The following is a 20,255-nucleotide window of genomic DNA, read 5'->3' as shown; positions in this document are numbered from 1 at the left end:
GGTTCTCTAGTGATGGACTTATCGATCGATATGGGAGAAGTAGTTTATGGCGTTCCCATAGGCCAAGGTTTCTTCTAATGCACCGATGTCGCTTCAATCGACTGGTCCCCTTCGCATAAGGGACGAGTGCATACTATATCACTATATCATTTTCAAGGCCCAAACTCTCTCAACTCAGACATAGTCAGGGTTGAGATCAAAGGCGACGATATCAACCTCCCCTTCGTATAAGGGTTGAGTGCGCATAGTATCTCCATCGACTTATTCTCTCCCAACTCGAACATAGTCACGGATCAAGCTATTCTTTTTCCGACTTCATAAGTATTCAATGTTAGTATTAGTTCTAGTACCAATTATGAGATGATTAATAAAGACACTTTTTGTATCATATTTCATTAATTAATAAAAAAATAAAGTTTGTTATTATATTTACTTTAGTTCAGTGCCGAATGAAGAAGTGCAATAATATTCTAAGGTAGTAGATTCTAGTCTATAATATATCAATTGGTTGAATTGATAATGAGATATTATAGATACATATATAGAACACTACTCTTAACTATCTCTAATTAGATATTAATATACAAGGACAATATTAATGCGTTGAGACTAGCATCTAGGTCAATGGATGACTTAATTTTACAAGTCATGGATATGAGATATCAGGTTGACACATGAGTATATATTAGAGAATATGTATTGAATGACCCATCATAAGAATATTTGATGGATTGTTATATAATTGCCATAAACATTCTCATAGTAACTGTTAGTATGAATAGTCTTTAGACCTGAAGTCACTATAGTTCCCTACATAAAGAGTTATGTACTTTGGTATCGACAAACATCACCTATAATAAGGTCGATTAATAAAGACACTTTTTGTATCATATTTCATTAATTAATAAAAAAATAAAGTTTGTTATTATATTTACTTTAATTCAGTGTCGAATGAAGAAGTGCAATAATATTCTAAGGTAGTAGATTCTAGTCTATAATATATCAATTGGTTGAATTGATAATGAGATATTATAGATACATATATATAACACTACTCTTAACTACCTCTAATTAGATATTAATATACAAAGACAATATTAATGCGTTGAGACTAGCATCTAGGTCAATGGATGACTTAATTTTACAAGTCATGGATATGAGATATCAGGTTGACACATGAGTATATATTAGAGAATATGTATTGAATGACTCATCATAAGAATATTTGATGGATTGTTATATAATTGCCATAAACATTCTCATAGTAACTATTAGTATGAATAGTCTTTAGACCTGAAGTCACTATAGTTCCCTACATAAAGAGTTATGTACTTTGGTATCGACAAACATCACCTATAATAAGGTCGATTAATAAAGACACTTTTTGTATCATATTTCATTAATTAATAAAAAATAAAATTTGTTATTATATTTACTTTAGTTCAGTGCCGAATGAAGAAGTGCAATAATATTCTAAGGTAGTAGATTCTAGTCTATAATATATCAATTGGTTGAATTGATAATGAGATATTATAGATACATATATATAACACTACTCTTAACTATCTCTAATTAGATATTAATATACAAGGACAATATTAATGCGTTGAGACTAGCATCTAGGTCAATGGATGACTTAATTTTACAAGTCATGGATATGAGATATCAGGTTGACACATGAGTATATATTAGAGAATATGTATTGAATGACACATCATAAGAATATTTGATGGATTGTTATATAATTTCCATAAACATTCTCATAGTAACTATTAGTATGAATAGTCCTTAGACCCGAAGTCACTATAGTTCCCTACATAAAGAGTTATGTACTTTGGTATCGACAAACATCACCTATAATAAGGTGGATTAATAAAGACACTTTTTGTATCATATTTCATTAATTAATAAAAAATAAAGTTTATTATTATATTTACTTTAGTTCAGTGCCGAATGAAGAAGTGCAATAATATTCTAAGGTAGTAGATTCTAGTCTATAATATATCAATTTGTTGAATTGATAATGAGATATTATAGATACATATATAGAACACTACTCTTAACTATCTCTAATTAGATATTAATATACAAAGACAATATTAATGCATTGAGACTAGCATCTAGGTCAATGGATGACTTAATTTTACAAGTCATGGATATGAGATATTAGGTTGACACATGAGTATATATTAGAGAATATGTATTAAATGACCCATCATAAGAATATTTGATGGGTTGTTATATAATTGCCATAAACATTCTCATAGTAACTATTAGTATGAATAGTCCTTAGATCTGAAGTCACTATAGTTCCCTACATAAAGAGTTATGTACTTTGGTATCGACAAACATCACCTATAATAAGGTGGACTATAAAGTCAATCATTGGGTATGCAATAAGTTATGTAGAGGGATATGAGTGCTATAGATGTGATCTATCCCTTCCATATGACGGAAGTGATACCTGTAGGCCCCTTGATTAGTAGGACACCAGAATACATGGTCATGTTCAAATGAGTGAATATGAGATATTGAGTTTATTTGATTGAGTGTATCTACTTAGAGATCAAGAAACATAAAGATTGATATGAGGATAACACGGTCTATACCTCATTGATCAATCTAGATATCAAAGATAAAATGATTGAGTCATACAAAATAATAGACATGGAAAGATTAGATCGGATCTTGACATTCTCGTTACTTAGGTAGCAATGATGCATTGTTAGATGTTACTTATTGCTTATATATCTAACATGATTTTAGAGACATTACCAACGTTACGAGAACTTACTGGATTACACACACAAAGAACATGCTAATTTGGAGATAGGTTCATATGATATATCATTGGATTAAGTCTAATCCGAATTAAACTTATTGAATTAGACTCAATTGGATCTAACTATTAGATTGTGTGCAGTTCGAATTAGACTCATGGAGTCAATTTAGATTGATGAGGATCAATGAGTTAAACTCATTGGGTGAACTCGAATTCACCAAGAAAGATAAAAGGTTAATTTTAAATTGATCATGCATTGGATGAAAACCAAAAGACTTAATGGGATTAATGGAAAATTAATGCTAATTAAGACAATTGATTGAATGAATACAAAATGGGATTTTGATTCATTTTGTGTGCAACACTTGTGTTCTTCCTCCTCCTCTTCTTCTTCCTTTTTGGCTGAAACCTCTTTGTTTAGTTGCTAGAACAATCTTAGGTGGTTTTTTTTCTCCAAGTTTGTGAGTTCGTGAGACGGACGAAACATGTTTGTGTGGATATCAAAACACGCGTGAACACTTGATCATGCTAAGATCCAAAGAGGGCAAAGTTACTATTGGGAGTTCGTGTTTACTCAACAAAGGTATAACTCTCATCACAACTAGTATACGGTTTCCTTTGCATGGATCTTCTAAAAGGATCTTATATTTATTCCGCTGCACTTGTGTTGTTTTTGCTTTCAAGATCCTTACATTCAGGAGTCGTGAGATCGAGCTTATTATTTTCTTCTGACTTAGATATAGTCGCAGATTGACCTACTCTCTTATGACTCAGACATAGTCGTGGATCGAACTATTTTCTCTCCAACTCCACAAGTACTCTGGAGTCATAAGATCGAGTTCGTTATTCTCTCCCAACTAGGACTTATTCGTTGATTGACCTATTTTCTCTTGACTCAGACATAGTTGTAGATCAAGTTATTCTCTCTCCGACTCCATGGTTATTCGAGAGTCATGAGATCGAGTTCGCTATTCTTTTCCGACTCGGACATAGTCATGGATTGAGTATTTCCTCTATTGGGGATAAAATTGTCACTTATTCCCCTGCTTATGACTCAATCATAGCTTTATTTCTCTTTTAGGCTATGACATATTTCGATTAATTATCATCACATCAACTCCTTTAGGTACTCAGTCACATGGACCATATTGATAGTTAAGTAGAATATTTGTCCAATCAGTCGACGTACACCCTCCTTCATTAGACTTGAAAGAGATACTTGTGATGCATACGGTAAGTAAGTGTCGGTGCAACGGGGTCGGCAAGAGGGGGGTGAATTGCCTGTAAAATAAAAGTATACCCTCCTCGGTTCTCAACTCAAAATAAATAGCAACAATTAAAGTAAAAGACAAAATTAAATAAGAGACAAGAAATTAACTTGGTTACAACCAAGACAGTTGTTAATCCAAGGCGGTTGAACAGCTCCACTAGCATGTCTCCTTCACTATAGGCGGAGAAGCCTTTTTACACACTAAAAGAGCTCACAAGTTGCTAGGAATTGAATGCTTGATTGAATTATAATTTCCTAGCTCCAGGGGCCTTTAAATAGCTCCTGGAAATTCTATCTCGAAGGTCCAAGGCACCTCCAACAAAGGTCCAAGGCGCCTCTAACCAAGTCAAGCGGATAAAACTCTATCCGCGCTCAAACGGTCGAGTTGACCAACTTGGAGGCGCCTCAAGCAGTGTTAAAGGCGCCTCCATTATTGAAGGCGCCTTCAACACTTATTGGAGGCGCCTCCAAGGTTGAGGACAACGCAGGCGCCTCCATTGCTTCATTGAGGGCACCTCCAGCTAGCGTTCTAGCTCCTTTATACTTCCTTTTGGCTTCCAATGCTCCGATAGCTTGGGTGATTGTGGTCAACCGGAATAGGGCTCACCCGAACCCAATTCCCGATCTTTTCCTCGAGCAGTCTTCTATCTCGGCTTTATGTCCCTCGAACGTCGCACACATTCTTCTTGTCTACCGGTGTACTCTTCCGCAGCTCTCTTGTCCTTCGGACGCACCGAGCCTGTCAGCTCCTTTCCAGTGGCGTCCTTCTCGCTAGCTGCGTTTTCCGTTCGACTTCCTGCGCTCCTAAACTCCTGCACACTTAGACACAGGGATCAAAAATAAACAGGACCTAGCTAACTTGGTTAATCACATCAAAACAACCACGGAGTCCAATAATCTCCTCCTTTTTTATGTGCATCAATCCAATTTCAAGTTAGGGAAAAAACAACCAAATAGTAATTTTAAGAAAATTACTAAACTAACATTTTAAGTACAAAAATTACAATAATAGAATTTGCAACATAAGTTTAAAAAAATTTATAATTTCCCTAACTACTCCTAAACTTAAACTTGTACTTAACTATCTCCCCCTTTGATCACAGCAAAAAGAGAGGGGAACAAAGTACAAAAAATTTCCAAGTTAAAAATTTTCTAAGTAAGAGAAAAATTCAAGAAACATTTTTCTTGAAAAAGATGTTTTTGGAAAATTTTCAAAAAAATGTTTAAAAACTTTTCAAAGTATTATCTATTTTTAATTTTAATACTTTTATCAGAAAGTTAATTAAATATTTTATTTTCAATAGTTTGGCTTCCAAATCGTGGTGAGGCACTATGCCTTCTTGGTTATTAGAGCAACAACCACTTCCTTAGTCAAAGTTTCATAAAGAAATTTTAATGTTTAATTTTCTTCTGAAAGCTTTAACTTAAAGAGATTTAATTCAGTAAAGATTTTGGAACCTAGTATAGATTCCTTGCTGCAGGTTAGTTAAAAACTTAGGGGGTATATAGCCTTTAGGTATTCTTCTAAGTTAACCCAGATGTTTTCTTATATACCAATTTAATTTTTCATAAACCTTAATTTTTTATTTTTGAAAGACATTAGTATTTAAACATGTATCAGATTTTAACTTTTCAATTTGGAGTTTCAATTTATCATTTTCAGATTTCAAATTATCTAACATTTTATTTAAATTAGTAATTTCTTTTTCTAATTCAGCTAAGTCTTTAGAAAGAGCTTTAATAAATTGGAACGACTGTTTAGGGTTTAGAGCACGTACCTTACTTATCTTACTTTGTGATGCTCCCCTTTCATCATAACTTTCCTCTTCTGATGTTCCTCCCCCTTCATCTATGCTCATTTCTGAGCTTAACTCTTCTTCTAGCAGATGGTTGGCGATCAGCGCTAGTCCCGAGAAGGGTTCGACTTCAGATTTGGAGGATGTCGAATCATCCCACGTGGCCTTCAGGATTTTGTTCTTCGAGGACGTCGATCTTCGAGACTTTTCGTTGTCCTTTTTCTTTAATTTGGGGTAGTTATCCTTGATGTACCCTTCCTTGTTGCAGTTGTAGTACTGGACTGTCCTTTTGTTGCGATGTTGCTTCCTCGACTGCGATTTAAATTTATTAGTTTAAAGAAATTTATTGAAACGTCTTACCAGTAGTGCTTCTTCGGTTTCGTTGATCGATGTTTCGGAGTCAGGATCGTCCTTTTCGGCTTATAGGGCAATGTTGAGGTTCGACTTTTCTACTTGTTTAGGCTCCGCAAGTCGAGACTCGTGAAGTTCGAAGGTAGAAAATAAACTTTCTAAACTACTTACCTCAAAATCCTTAGAGATGTAGTAAGCATCTACTAAGGACGCCCACTCTGGAGTCCTTGGGAAGGCGTTGAGTACATAACGGATGGAATCTCGGTTTGATACCGATTCGTCGAGATTTGTCAGTTGCGTTATTAGCTCCTTGATTCTCGCTTGGAGTTGCACTACCTTCTCGTTGGTGTTCATCCGGAGATTCGTCAGCTGAGTCCGGAGGATATCACGCCTCGTTAGCTTTGCTTCTAAGGTGCCTTCGTGGAGCTCCAGGAATTTATCCCAGAGGTCTTTGGCGGAGTCGTAGCTTCCGATCTGACTTATCTCCTGGGGCGGCAGAACACTGAGCAGGTGAAATTTTGCCTTTTCATTGGTCACGAAATCGGCCTGCTCCTTCTTTGTCCAGTTGCATTCTTCTTTGTCTTTTGACGTTGTATATCCATATTTCATTATTAAAAGAATATCGAATTCGGTTTTAAAAAAATACCTCCATTTTACGTTTCCATGTAGTAAAGTCTCCGTCAAACTTCGGGGGATGAATGTTCGCTCCGACCATCGTCTTGATCTTTGTGCTTCAGTTGACAGTTAGTCCTTCTGAGGCGGTCAGACTCTGATACCACTTGTCGGTGCAGAGGGACCGACAAGAGGGGGGGGGGTGAATTGTTTGCAAAATAAAAGTATACCCTCCTCGGTTCTCAACTCAAACTAAATAGCAACAATTAAAGTAAAAGGCAGAATTAAATAAGAGACAAGAAATTAATTTGGTTACAACCAAGACGGTTGTTAATCCAAGGTGGTTGAATAGCTCCACTAGAATGTCTCTTTCACCGTAGGCGAGAAGCCTTTTTACACACTAAAAGAGCTCACAAGTTGTTAGGAATTGAATGCTTGATTAAATTATAATTTCCTAGATCCAGGGGCCTTTAAATAGCTCCTGGAAATTCTGTCTCGAAGGTCCAAGGCATCTCCAACAAAGGTCCAAGACGCCTCTAACCAAGTCAAGCGAATAAAACTCTATCCGTGCTCAAACGGTCGAGTTGACCAGCTTGGAGGCGCCTCAAGCAGTGTTGAAGGCGCCTCCATTGTTGAAGGCACCTTCAACACTTATTGGAGGTGCCTCCAAGGTTGAGGACAATGTAGGTGCCTCCATTGCTTCATTGAGGGCGCCTCCAGCTAGCATTCTAGCTCCTTTATACTTTCTTTTAGCTTCCGATGCTCCGATAGCTTGGGTGATTGCGGCTAACCGGAATATGACTCATCCGACCCCAATTTTCGGCCTTTTCCTCGAGCAGTCTTCTATCCCGGCTTTACGTCCCTCGAACCTCGCACACATTCTTCTCGCCCACCGGTGTACTCTTCTGCATCTCTCCCGTCCTTCGGACGCACCGAGCCCGTCGACTCCCTTCCCGTGCCGTCCTTCTCGCTAGCTGTGTCTTCCGCTTGACTTCCTGCGCTCCTAAGCTCCTGCACACTTAGACACAGGGATTAAAAATAAACAGGATCTAACTAACTTGGTTGATTACATCAAAACAACCACAAAGTCCAACAGTAAGAGTCCACATGATGGGCCCTTGACTCTGTTAATAGAGAGTCCGGGTGGTATTCTCTAGGCCTCGGTCAACATGGGGATTATGTGACAGTATCCCATCTTTCGAGACGATCCATCTTCTGGGATGGTCCAACTCCAAACCGATCCGAGTTACCTACCTGCGCACCTCTCAAGCTCTCGGCATGCATCAATTATTAAATTAAAGAGCATGATGGTTACAATAAGGTCCCTTAATGATCCTTTAATAACTTATAAATGACCCTTTAATCCCATGAATGACCCATTAATAAGCCCACAATAAGAAGAGTTTCTAGGGGTTTCTCTCTATAAAAGTAAGGAAAAGAGAAAGTAAAGAGTGAGAGGGGGATTCTCTAACCATACTTCTAATTCTTCTATCTTTTTCCGATTATTATCCAACCTTTATACTAATTTAGGCATCAGAGTAGTCTCGTCGGACTCCTCCCGATAAATCTTTTGATATTTGCTACTCTCCGTAGGAAATTATGGTGTTACGGGAAAATATCTAGAAGACCTTAATATTACTATTTTTATGTCGGGATAGATTTCATGGTGAGATTTAAAAAAAAGTAATTTCAAGATGAAAAATATGATAGAATATTAATTTAACTTAAAAAATTATGATAAATAAGATTTTTTTTTAATGATTTTACGTTATTGAAAATTTTCAGTCGAACTTGTGAATAAATGTTTTTAACTAAATTCTAACTAAACTCAAGAATCAACTACACGACAAAGAAGTCCCATGGTCAATGTAGTTGGTATTTATATGAGCATATGCTAATAGATTTTGAAGTTGATTTGCAACTGATAAAATATCTCTCTCATATAAAAGATCAAAGATATCCCTATCATTTACTTATCTTGCCATGGGCCCATAGAACCGATATATCACTCCAACTAAGAAGCTTCCTTCTTCCATCATGCATGAAAGTAACTATTATTTAAGGAACAAATAAGATAACTAATTCAAATCCTATTAAAGATGAGAAATTATACTTGGGATTAATCCAATACACAAATTATCAGATTATAAAAAAGAAAATTATATTACTTACATAATTAAGGAAACCTATGATGATTTCAACACCCAGTAATCCACAACCCAGTAATCCACAACAGTGTGTGGTTTTCGAAATCCTTGGAAAACAAAAAAGAAACAAACAAGTAACCAATTGCTTAATCACAGGCAACCAACGAAAAAGAATGGACTTTGTTTCCTCGTCAAGAAACTAAAAGATTCAGCACGATCACGATTCACTTCTTATTGATCTGATCCGAGCTATCACCTCGGACATGGAAGGCCTCTTGTCTGGGTGGTGTGCCACGCAATCCATGGCCAGTTGCAGGAGTCGCACCATCTCCTCCTCCTCCGCGTTTTGCCACCTGAGCAGCTCGGCGTCGAACACATCTGCAGTCCACTCCTTCCCGACGACCGACTGCACCCACCTCGGGAGGTCTACTCCCTCCTCGTTCAGGACGGCCTGCGCCGCCGCTTTGCCCGTGAGCAGCTCGAGGAGGAGAACTCCGAAGCTGTACACATCCGCTTTCTGCGATACCTTCCGGGGATCCGTGACCTCCGGAGCTCGGTACCCTGCCCCGCGAAGAGCAGGGGAAGTCGACCCCGCCGCGAGCAGAGCCAGGCCGTGGTCGGAAAGTCGAGCTTCGTACGACTCGGTGAGCAGGACGTTGGAGGACTTGACGTTGCCGTGAGAAGTCGATGGGCTTGCGGAGTGGATGTGCTGCAGGCCTCGAGCCGCCGCAAGGGCGATGCCGGTTCTTGTCTCCCAGTCGAGGGCCGCTTGGCCGGACCCTTTGTCGCCTGAGAAGATGATCGGTGAATTTAGCATGAATTCTGGCCGGAGACGGCATTCGGATGCTAATTAAGAGGGGGGTTACCGTGCATGAGAGCTGAGAGGCTGCCCGTGGACATGAACTCGTAGACGAGGAGCTTCTCGTCGGCGCTGAAGTAGTAGGCCGTGAGGGAAACAAGGTTGAGGTGGTCCATGGCGCCGATGGCCTCGATCCTCTCTTTGAACTCCGCCTCCGGCAGATTCACGTCTTTGAGCCGCTTCACGGCCACCGCCTCCCCCGACTCGAGCACCGCCTTGTAGGTTGTCCCGAAGGTTCCCTTCCCCAACACCTCTGCAGACGCACGCAGGAGATCCTCTAGATCGAAGGCCGGCGTTGTTCTCCGGCTGCCGAAGAACACGAGTTTCTTAACCCCGGGGCCACCGCTGGAAGCAGACGAAGATTTTGCGGCGGCGGTGACAGCGGTTGAGGTCACTGCCGCTCCGTTACTGTTCGCTCTTCCATCTCCGGGACCTTTATCCCTTTCCTCTGCAAGCTCCGCTGTCTCCATCGGCTTCGTGCCGGAAGCAGCGGCGCCCATCCTGCCACGGCAGAGAAGGATGAGCGCAACGAGCAGGAGGAGCACGAAGGCGGCGGCACCAATCGCAATCCCGGCGATCGCCCCGCCGGAGAGTTTCTTCTTTTTGCCGGACTCTGGAAAGACGCCGCCGCCGGCATTGTTCCCAGAAGCTCCCTCCGCTGAGGGAGAAGGCGCGATCTCGCCTGGGCACAACCCCAGGGGGCCGCCGCAGAGGCTGGTGTTGAGGAACGCGTTCTTGGGCTGGGAACGGAGGCCGGCCGGTATAGATCCGTTGAGCTGGTTGTAAGACACGTTGAACTGGACCAAGCTGGGGATGTCAAGCGGCGGGATCTCGCCGCTGAGCCTGTTGCTCTCCAGGTAGAGCGTGCCAAGGCGGGTGAGGTTGTTGAGCTCCGAAGGAATCCGACCGGTGAATTGGTTGCCAGCAAGGTTGAGGCGGACGAGGCTCTTCATGGAGGCGAGAAAGAGCGGGATCTCGCCGGAGAGGCGGTTGTCCTGGAGGTAGAGGTTGCGGAGCTCGACGAGGCGCGCTAGCTCACCGGGCAGAGGACCAGAAAGAGCATTGAACCGGAGGCTGAGCGTGTGGAGGGCGGTGAAGTTACCGACGGCGGCCGGAATCTGGCCAATGAGGCCAACGCCGGGGAGGCGGAGCTCGTCGACCCGGCCGAAGACGCAGGTGACCCCCGGCCAGCTGCAGGTTGGGACGGAGGAGTTCCACGTGGGCAGAGCGGAGAGACCGATGGCATCGCGCAAAGCCACTAGCGCGGCAGTGTCGGAGGCCAGATCCGGCGTCCCGCCGGGGAGACCGACCAGGAGGAGGAGCGCGCCGGCGACGAGCCGGAGCAACAACCGGGACGCCATGTGCGGGAGGTGACCGTACTCACTGCGAGACATTAAAGCATCCCCTGGAGCGCGCAGTCGCTGACTGACTGATGCAGGTTGCCTTCTGCTGCTTCTGTCTCCTTCTCCATTTTTGCAATCTTGTGCTACTTAAAGTTTTATCTCCGGCCAGAGAGGAGGAAGATGATGGAATCGCCGGTATTGGTACGCTTTTAGTGATCCTTAACTTGGGTGCAAGTAAAGTAAGGGATGAAGATTGATCTCGACGTGGATTTGAATTAATGCTTGTTTGATTTCAAATCGGAGTAGGAAAACAGCAAGATTACAGTGGAAGATTTTGTAGGTAGATTGTGTGCGACTATCAATAGTAATTTACCAAATGAGGCGTTTAATTACCGAGACACGGAACATGGAGATGTCCGCGCCCCCAGCGCCATGACGTCAGCAAACACTCCGACGAACACCGTGTCCCTGTCCTGAGAAGTGAGACCGCCGAGCTGCCATCCCTCCTCTCTTCGGCAGCCACCTCGCTGCAGATGCCGAAGCCTTTGTCGCTCTCCTCCGTCACCGGCGAGTTCCTATATTGCGTAGGTGTTATACGAGTAGGTGTTATACGATTTATCAAATAGCTGATTTTGGGATTGTCAAATTGTGGGGCCTCGAGGCTCGAGGTGATTCATTTCTCATTTTTTTTCTTTTAAAAAACTCTAAATTAGAGAAAATCTATAATCACAATGTTAATTTTGTACATAATTTTTACGTCCAAAAAAATTTTATTTCTACTCTCTGCATACAAAGTATTACTTGAATTGCCCCTCAGATTTTTTAAATATAAAAAGTCCAAAATTGAATATAAAAAGTTCAAAAACGAATATAATTCTTCTTAAAATCAGTATTTTATATTAAAATCGAGTATATTTTCTATCAAAATTGTTCCTTTTATTTTTTTAGGTATAAAAAGTTTAAAAACAAGTATAATTTCTGTTAAATTCAGCACTTTACACAAGAATCCAACACTCTATACTAGGATCGAGTATATTTTCTATTGAAATTAATCCTCATATTTTTCGGTACAAATAGTCTAAAAATGAATATAATTCCTATTAAATTCAGCACATTAAATTAAAATCGAGTATATTTTGAGGTGAAAAAAAAATCGTACTCAATTTGATAGAAAATATACTAGATTCTAATTTAATATACTAAATTTAAGAGGATTTATACTTATTTTTAGACTTTTATATCTAAAAATATCATGGATAATTAGGTAAATATGTTTGACTGGGGAGTAAAAATAAAGATTTTCATGGATAGTGCAAAGATTTGTTTACCAATAGGGATTGCAGGTAAAATTACCCTTTAAAAAATCGCATGTGTCATCACCTGATCGTCCGAAGTGAAGTGGAGTGTTCCTTTATGACGTACAATTAGCTATAGCACACAGTAATATTACCATTATAAAATCTGAGGGTTCAACTTTGATTAAGTAACCGGATGCCTATCGTACACTATTCAATTGTTTAAAATTAATAATCATCCATAATTTAATTATTTAAAATTAATAATCATTCATAATTTATCTCTATAAAATCTGAGGGTTCAATTTTGATTAAGTAAGCGGATGCCTATCATTTTTCATAATTTATCTCTATAAAATCTGAGAGTTCAACTTTGATCAAGTAACCCGATGCCTATCATTTTTCGTACGTTATTCAATTATTTAAAATTAATAATTATTCATAATTTATCTCTTTCTCTCGGTCTAAAAACGCATTAACGAACATATAAATGAATAAATCATTTTTTTACCATCACGTGACCGTCCAATGCCTGATGTGATTTAAAGAACATTATAAGATATTTCACTTAACGACTCATTTATTTTCCTATAAAACATATTGGACACCGTCCCCACCAGAAAAGATGAGATTATCGGTGAGTTTTATCCTTACAAAATCAATTTTGATAGTAAACATTTCAATTTTGGTGGTCCCATTATAATATTTTATATTTACTGACCAAACTTAAATTTGATCGGTAAAATTTAAATTTTTACTAGTTAGATCTATTTGGCCTATAATATTTAATTGTATACTTGCCAAAGTTATATTTAACAGATAATATTAATTTTTTATTGACCAAAATTAGATTTAGGTGAGAATATTTAGTTTTTTAGTTAAAATTATATTCGATGGGTAAAATTTAATTTTTTATCAACTAAAATTAAATTTATGAATAATATTTATTTTTTTATTAGATAAATTTATTTTGCTTATAATTTATTACTAACCAAAATGAGAGTTGCCATTAAAATTTAATTTTTTTACTAACCTTAGATTTAGTCAGTATTTTTACCTAACATTTTATTGATTTTAATTTACTAAATTTAGCTGACACATAAAAAATATTTATGGGTCATGCTTATTAATAATTAATATTTTAATTAAAAAATTATTTTAAATTTATATCAATTAGAGACGAATTTGCTAAGAAATTATTAATCCATTTTATTTTAATAAAATATATCAAAAATAATTAACACAGACTTTAAAATAAATTGAGACAAAAATCATATAATTTTTATAAATAGAAATTAATAAGGATTATAAATGAAATTAAGATTATATTATATCCATTAAAAAATTATTATAATATAAAACAAAAAATATATATAAATTTTTATAACCAAAAATAAATCCAGATTATAAATTTAAGATCACAACCTAAAATTTTATTTAAAATATAAAAAAAATAGATAAAAAGTATTTTAAATTTATATAAATTAAAGAAAATTATTATAAAAGTAAAAAAAAATGCATTTAGATATTTTAAAAATATTTAAAAAATTTAAGAAAATTATTTTTAAATAAAATATTTAACACTGCTTCTGATTTACTTGTATCCGGGACCATTGCAGTCTATCTTTAGGAGTGTCTTTGAAGTCATAGCAACTTTAGTTGTGTTCTCTTCTTATCAAATTGATCGATGAATCTTCAATAGGAGGATATTCTGCAGGCTGCCTAGTTGGATAAGATAATCTTTCCTTTCCAGAATACAACTAATTATTTATTTAATATCACTAATTCTTCATTCTAACGGCTAAGGAATTCAATAGTTTTTTCCTTTAAAATATAAAATGAACATTCAGCTACCTCTGATAAGTCTATATCGATTTATGCAATAAATGTGTCGCCTTGTTGTGATGTTATCTCAAATTGAGTGGCGAGTGGGTCCAAGTAAATGGACTTCATGATTTAGGAAGAATATTAATAATAATCTAAATAATCATTAACAATATATACTCAACTAACAAATTTTTACACAGAAAATAGGATTATAATAAATACACCTTATGTTTACCTAGAGAGGTTACTTTATTAATACGAGAATACGCAGACCTCCACTTACTTATTATCGGTCCTACGATGTTGGTTGGATGTTGAATAGAGACATATTTAAGAAACAAAGTCTATGTTATAAATAAATTACCGGATGCTATTAGCTATTTATGTAAAAAAAATAATTACATATTTACGACTTACAACGGGTAGACCAATAAATCCCTTCCTATAAAGTAATGCAATGATATGACTAGGAGTCATTATGACAAATACTTCTCCAAATTTTGAGAGTTCATGCATCATATAATAGAAGAAGCAAATAAAATAGAAGAAAAAAATATACATAATATAAAATTTACAAAATGATCTAACATTCTCATCTGATTCCATGTGGAGATAATATTTTTTATTAGGTGTTTCAATATAGATCGATTTAACTCATTCCTTATAAAATATCTTTTATACAATTCTCCATAAGTAACATTGGAATTTATCTTTATATGCATGCCTCTATTTGGGATCCCGAGCAATAATGTCATGTTGTTGGTTGTGAAAGTCACAATCACATTGCAAAATTTAAAAATTTTGAATTCTAGTTATCAAAGATATTAACTAGTAATCTCCTGAGTGGATTTATGATATGCTAAGAAAAGACACAAAGGAGCCATTATTTATAATGCTAATGTGTTTTTCATAGAGATTCACTCATGAATGCCCTTTTCCCTCGCCCTTACCTTTTGGAAAAGTTTGACAAAAGAATTCTATAAAATGACTCAATTTACTCATCAAATGTAACTTATGCTAGATATGTGGGTTTTTTTTTTGCAACTATTGATGCATATGTTTTCATTTCCTACGGTATACAAATAAAGCATTCGAGCTTTGTCAATAATCAATTAAATAATATGATTTTCATTAAACTAAATTAAACTATTTAAAGACCAGCTCCACTTTGTTAGACAATCCTTCAATAGTAAGAAGTATGACACAAGTCAAAATAATTATACTTATTAGCCAATTCATCTAGATATAATTAACAAACTTACATACAAACTAAATATGACAACCAGTAGTCCTAGTAATTGATTGCATGGATCGAACCATTTGTAAACATCATTTATAGTTAATGATGGTATTGAGATAATGTATTTTTTAACTAATTCAATGACCTACCTATATGATATTGCTTAAGTCAATTTAATCACATAATTTTTATGAAACAAAGTAAACTATGCCTATATATTTTGCTTATATTTTTAATATCATATAAGTATTCCTACTTGAGATTGTTGATGATCATAAGTCATCAGACAACTGTCTACTATGTTGATGAAGTCGTTGAATGTTAAGGGAGAGTAGGGTCACTAAGAATGACTGTGAAGCTCAAGAGAAAGAGAGTTATAATGGAGGTCAGGGGTGGCTTGGCTCAACCAGTCCTACGCTTAAGTCAATTTCTAATAGAGAAAGTGAAGAATAAGAACAATGAAAAATGAGAAGATGGTGGAGGTTTGTGCATATATGTGTGGGTCTATCTTTGCTCACAGGAGCAGACTTCTTTTATATCACTGCTGAAGGAATGGAATTATATCTCTCTCCTCTAGATTTTGATTGATGGGACACGTATCTAGTAGGGAATGTGTCACATCATCATATCATATCACCTACATCTTGTACTATAGAAGATCGTATGGGGTCACGCAATATAGACCATGTTGTTCCACGTGCTATGACAACACACATGTTGTCTCACATGTTATGCTAACCTACGTGACGTCTCACGTGCTATTAATAGATGGAGTAGTTGGATTGGAATGAGAGATGTTGGATCAGTGGGACCAACAGGAGATGAGTAGGAGCGTCATATCAGGGGAGGGGGAGAGGAGATGAGCAAGAGCATCAGATCGGAGAGGCCAAGAGGAGACGAGCAGGAACGTCATATCAGTAAGACTTCTCATCTCGAATAGGCTAAGCCGAATGGTGAAGCTTCTCTTCTCGGGTGGGCTAAGTCGAAGGATGAAACTTCTTATCTTGGGTAGAATGAGCTGATTGACGAAGCTTCTCATCTCAGGTGGACTGAGTAGAATGGAGAAGCTTCTTATCTCACTGGATTGAGCCAAAGGATGAAACTTCTCATCTTGGATAGATTGAGTCAAATGATGAAACTTCTTATCTCGAGTAGGCTGAGCTAAATGGCAAAGCTTCTCTCTCATTTTTTTGGAATGTTAAATATATAGCCGAACTAAAGAGGCTATACAAGTACTAGATGTCTACAAAACGGTAGACATAAGTCTACACATTCTGAAACATGCTCTCAATGTTAGGCTCACATCTCTCAAAATGACATCGATTGTGATCTTGCCATAAGAGAAAAATCATACAAGATACCGCTAAGTAACGTGCTTTCTGCACTCATCCTTTGCCACCGAATTGCCATTGGAAAGGTTGAAAAATAGGCTTGTCACCGTGTGTTTCTCTGATTTGATGTCAATCCAACCATGAACCTTGCTCCACAATTGCATAGTGAAATAATATGTGTCTGTTGGTCTCATCTTCTTGCTGACATGGTGAGCAAGTCTTGTAGGGCTCGTAAGGCATTCTATTTGTTGTCTGCAACTATCCATGCGTAAGCAACCAATAGTGTTAGGACTTGTATGAGCTAGAGATTGGGGGGGAGGGGGGGGGGGGGGAATAGCTCACTTCATTTACAGCAGAAACTTGAAGCAAATACATCAAAACACTAACACCTTCGATTTACTTGGTATTCATCTCCTTAAAATGACTAATCTATGATCTAACTCTCTCTCAGAGATTCACTATGAAAATCTCATTCTCGGAAGCTTTTCAGAGGTAAAGGAGCCTCATATAAGCACTACAACAAAGCTGTTAAAAGATAACAACATAAAGACAATGATTTTAGAAGGAACTGTTGTTAATTTACTCAAAGACAACAGTTTTTAATAAAATCGTTGTCTTTGAGCTCCCCAAAAGATAAAAGATAACAATTTTGTAAAAATTGTTGTCGTTGAGCGGATTTTTTTTTAAAATCAACAACGTATTTTATAATAATTTTCTAAAATTGTTATTTTAAAATATTTTTTAGGGCTACGATAATAATTTTTTAAATCATTATATTTTTATATTATTTTATATAGTCAAAGACAATGATTTATTAAAATCATTGTCTTTGACTTAATTCTTTTTCTTTTTTTCCTTCGAATGCCGTGTTTTGATTCCCTCTTTGAAAAATTTTGGGTGCTTGTTTTCCATCCTTAGTCTTCCTAAACCCTAGCTTTTTGTGTCTTTCTCCTCTTCTCACACGATCTCTTCATGTTCCCTCTCCTCACACAATCTCCTCTTCACGATCTCCTCATACGATCTTCTCCTCTCCTCACATGTTTTTGCCTTCCATCCCTCTTGACGAACTACACTCCTTAGAGCTCCTCTCCCCAAAGTGATAGTTGTTTCCCTAGAACTGCAGTACTTTTGTTTGTATATCAAAATGTTGAGGTAGATTGGAAACACCAACATCCACCCCTTTTTCATTTCGACCCATTGCTAAGTTTGTTTGCTTCCGCTTCCCTTGGAACCCAAGCAGCGTTTGTATCTACCGAAAGAAGAGGAGGGAGAGGGCGTAGCACGCTCCTCGGCAGCCATCGACTTGCCCCCACGCTGGAGGCTTGGGTTTGGAGGCATGGGGAACTCTCTCGAGTGCTCGGCCTCTAGCGAGAGATTGGTGTCTGTGGCTCGGGATGGTGATCTAATCGAAGCCTGCATGTTGCTGGAGTTCAACCTTGGACTCGTCAAGTACTCCACCTTCCGTGGCCTCAACTCCCCTCTACATTTCGCCACCGCCAAGGGCCACAACGAGGTCGGTTTTTTTCTCCTCTTACAAGATTTGACCTTTCAATGTTTCTCGCCGTGTTGTGGATTGTCTTACTAACTCAGCGTGTCTCCTCAGATCGTGACGTTGCTGCTAGAGAATGGGTCTGACGTGAATCTGAGAAACTATTGTGGCCAGGTATTCGATTACTTGTTTTCTCCCTCTTTTGCCTTGCGATTTAAATCTATCCTTTTATTGGAACTTCCATATTCGAAAGGTTTGATCTTTGTGTTTATCATGAATGAAATTGAATATATAGACAGCATTGATGCAAGCTTGTCGTCACGGTCATTGGGAGGTGGTGCAGACTCTGCTCATCTATGGAAGTATTCTATGTATGGGTTCGTCAAGATTTCCTTTTTATGTTTACATAAATTGAAATCCTTTTTTTTGGGAGTTGAGAGTTAACTAGATCGAAAATCCTGAAGGTGACAAGAATGGACTATTTGAACGGTCGGAGTGCCCTGCACTTTACATAGAAGGTGCTTCTATCATCTTTTTAATGCTTTTAAACTCTTTACTTTTCTTGTTGGATTTTTTTTAGATTCCTTATTCATTCTCTGCATTACAAACTAAGAATGGTATACACCATGTTTAATATTATTATTTTTGTTATTATATTCTTATTTACACTATCAGATTATAGTAAATTGTGATATGCTATATTACTTACTTTTTAGTTTTTGGGATATATCACATTACTTGCTTATTCATGTATATTTTTTATATGTTAATTGTGAATATTTAATTGCACTAAAAAAAAATAAGATCAGCAAATTCATAAGAATATGCTTCATGCACCTTATTTTTAATAAATTTGGTTGATTTCGAGATTTCTTATGGGAAAACATGAATTTCCTTAATATTTTTACAAACTTAGTGTGTTTTTCTTTAACATTTAAATTCTAGTTATTCTATTTTAGTTTATGTGAATGATTTTCTTTATATGTAATATACTTTTGTATTTCTCTATTTGTTATACTTTCTAAAAACAACATCAACATAATCTGAATAGTTTATCAATTTAAAGTTAGCATTGCATTTTTATTTCTTTTAAGTTCAAGTTTTTTGTTCTTCAAAGATCTTGAAACTTGTCTCTTTTGATCATAAATAACTTGCATGTTTTTACAAGATCTGATAAACATTTCCTTGATTTATATGATTGTTTTTACAAGATCTAACAACTTTGTTTTTATTTCTATAATTGTAGATTATATTGTGCCTTGTGCATGTTAGCACTTGCAATTTACTTGGAAGTTGTTTAAGTGTTACCCTACACAAGATCAACGACTGATGCAGAATATAAAGGTAAAATCTAAATTATCATATTTTTGCATATTCAGAAATAAAATCTCAAATTTATGTATACTTTTAAATTGTGGAATCATTCACGATCCTGAAAGAATAACAAAGGCACACTTATGGTAACTATTGTAAAAATATATGTGTGTTTATTATTCTTTCAGAATAAGTTTTTTTCATGTGTATAACAGTGTATTTCTTTTGATATTAATAGGATGTTGATATCTTGGTGCCTTATCAAAGAGGTGGAAAGATTGGACTTTTTGATGGAGCTGGTGTGGGGAAGACTGGATTTATTATGGAACTGATGATCAACAATATTAGAAAAGGTTGACATGAAAAAATCAGCAAGTGAGAAAGAAGAGTCCAATGAAATCCTACAAGTTGAAGATTGTAATGAGACTTGGGTTTACAATAATTAAGTGTAATCTTACATGGCATGAACCATCATCATAAGTTTCTAGTCTTTTGGCTATTGTTCATTAGTTATAAATAGAGTTTATTTGTTTATTTGTATTGGGATAAATTTTATTTAAACACGAGACATATTTCTTCTTTTGTGATTGTAATTTTTG

At 37.0% G+C, this 20,255-nt stretch overlaps 2 protein-coding genes across 2 annotated transcripts; one reads left to right on the top strand and one right to left on the bottom strand.

The window, feature by feature from the left end:
- Positions 1 to 9,014: 9,014 nt before the first annotated feature.
- LOC122043004 (probable inactive receptor kinase At1g48480) lies at positions 9,015 to 11,333 on the bottom strand. The gene is made up of 2 exons (XM_042603429.1): positions 9,825 to 11,333; positions 9,015 to 9,747 (listed from the first exon to the last, which is right to left on the bottom strand). The coding sequence occupies exons 1-2, from the start codon at positions 11,209 to 11,211 to the stop codon at positions 9,176 to 9,178; spliced, it is 1,959 nt and encodes a 652-aa protein (XP_042459363.1). The 5' UTR covers positions 11,212 to 11,333; the 3' UTR covers positions 9,015 to 9,175.
- Positions 11,334 to 17,731: 6,398 nt separating this feature from the next.
- On the top strand, positions 17,732 to 20,255 carry LOC122040239 (E3 ubiquitin-protein ligase XBAT33-like). The gene is made up of 7 exons (XM_042599575.1): positions 17,732 to 18,005; positions 18,094 to 18,366; positions 18,457 to 18,516; positions 18,638 to 18,713; positions 18,807 to 18,860; positions 19,589 to 19,686; positions 19,895 to 20,255. Exons 2-6 carry the CDS (start codon positions 18,190 to 18,192, stop codon positions 19,612 to 19,614), a joined length of 393 nt encoding a protein of 130 aa, XP_042455509.1. The 5' UTR covers positions 17,732 to 18,005; positions 18,094 to 18,189; the 3' UTR covers positions 19,615 to 19,686; positions 19,895 to 20,255.

Source organism: Zingiber officinale, chromosome 2A (assembly GCF_018446385.1).
Source record: "Zingiber officinale cultivar Zhangliang chromosome 2A, Zo_v1.1, whole genome shotgun sequence".
Taxonomy (NCBI): domain Eukaryota; kingdom Viridiplantae; phylum Streptophyta; class Magnoliopsida; order Zingiberales; family Zingiberaceae; genus Zingiber; species Zingiber officinale.
The sequence above is the reverse complement of the archived record's forward strand: the minus strand, read 5'-3'. Positions and strand labels throughout refer to the sequence as shown.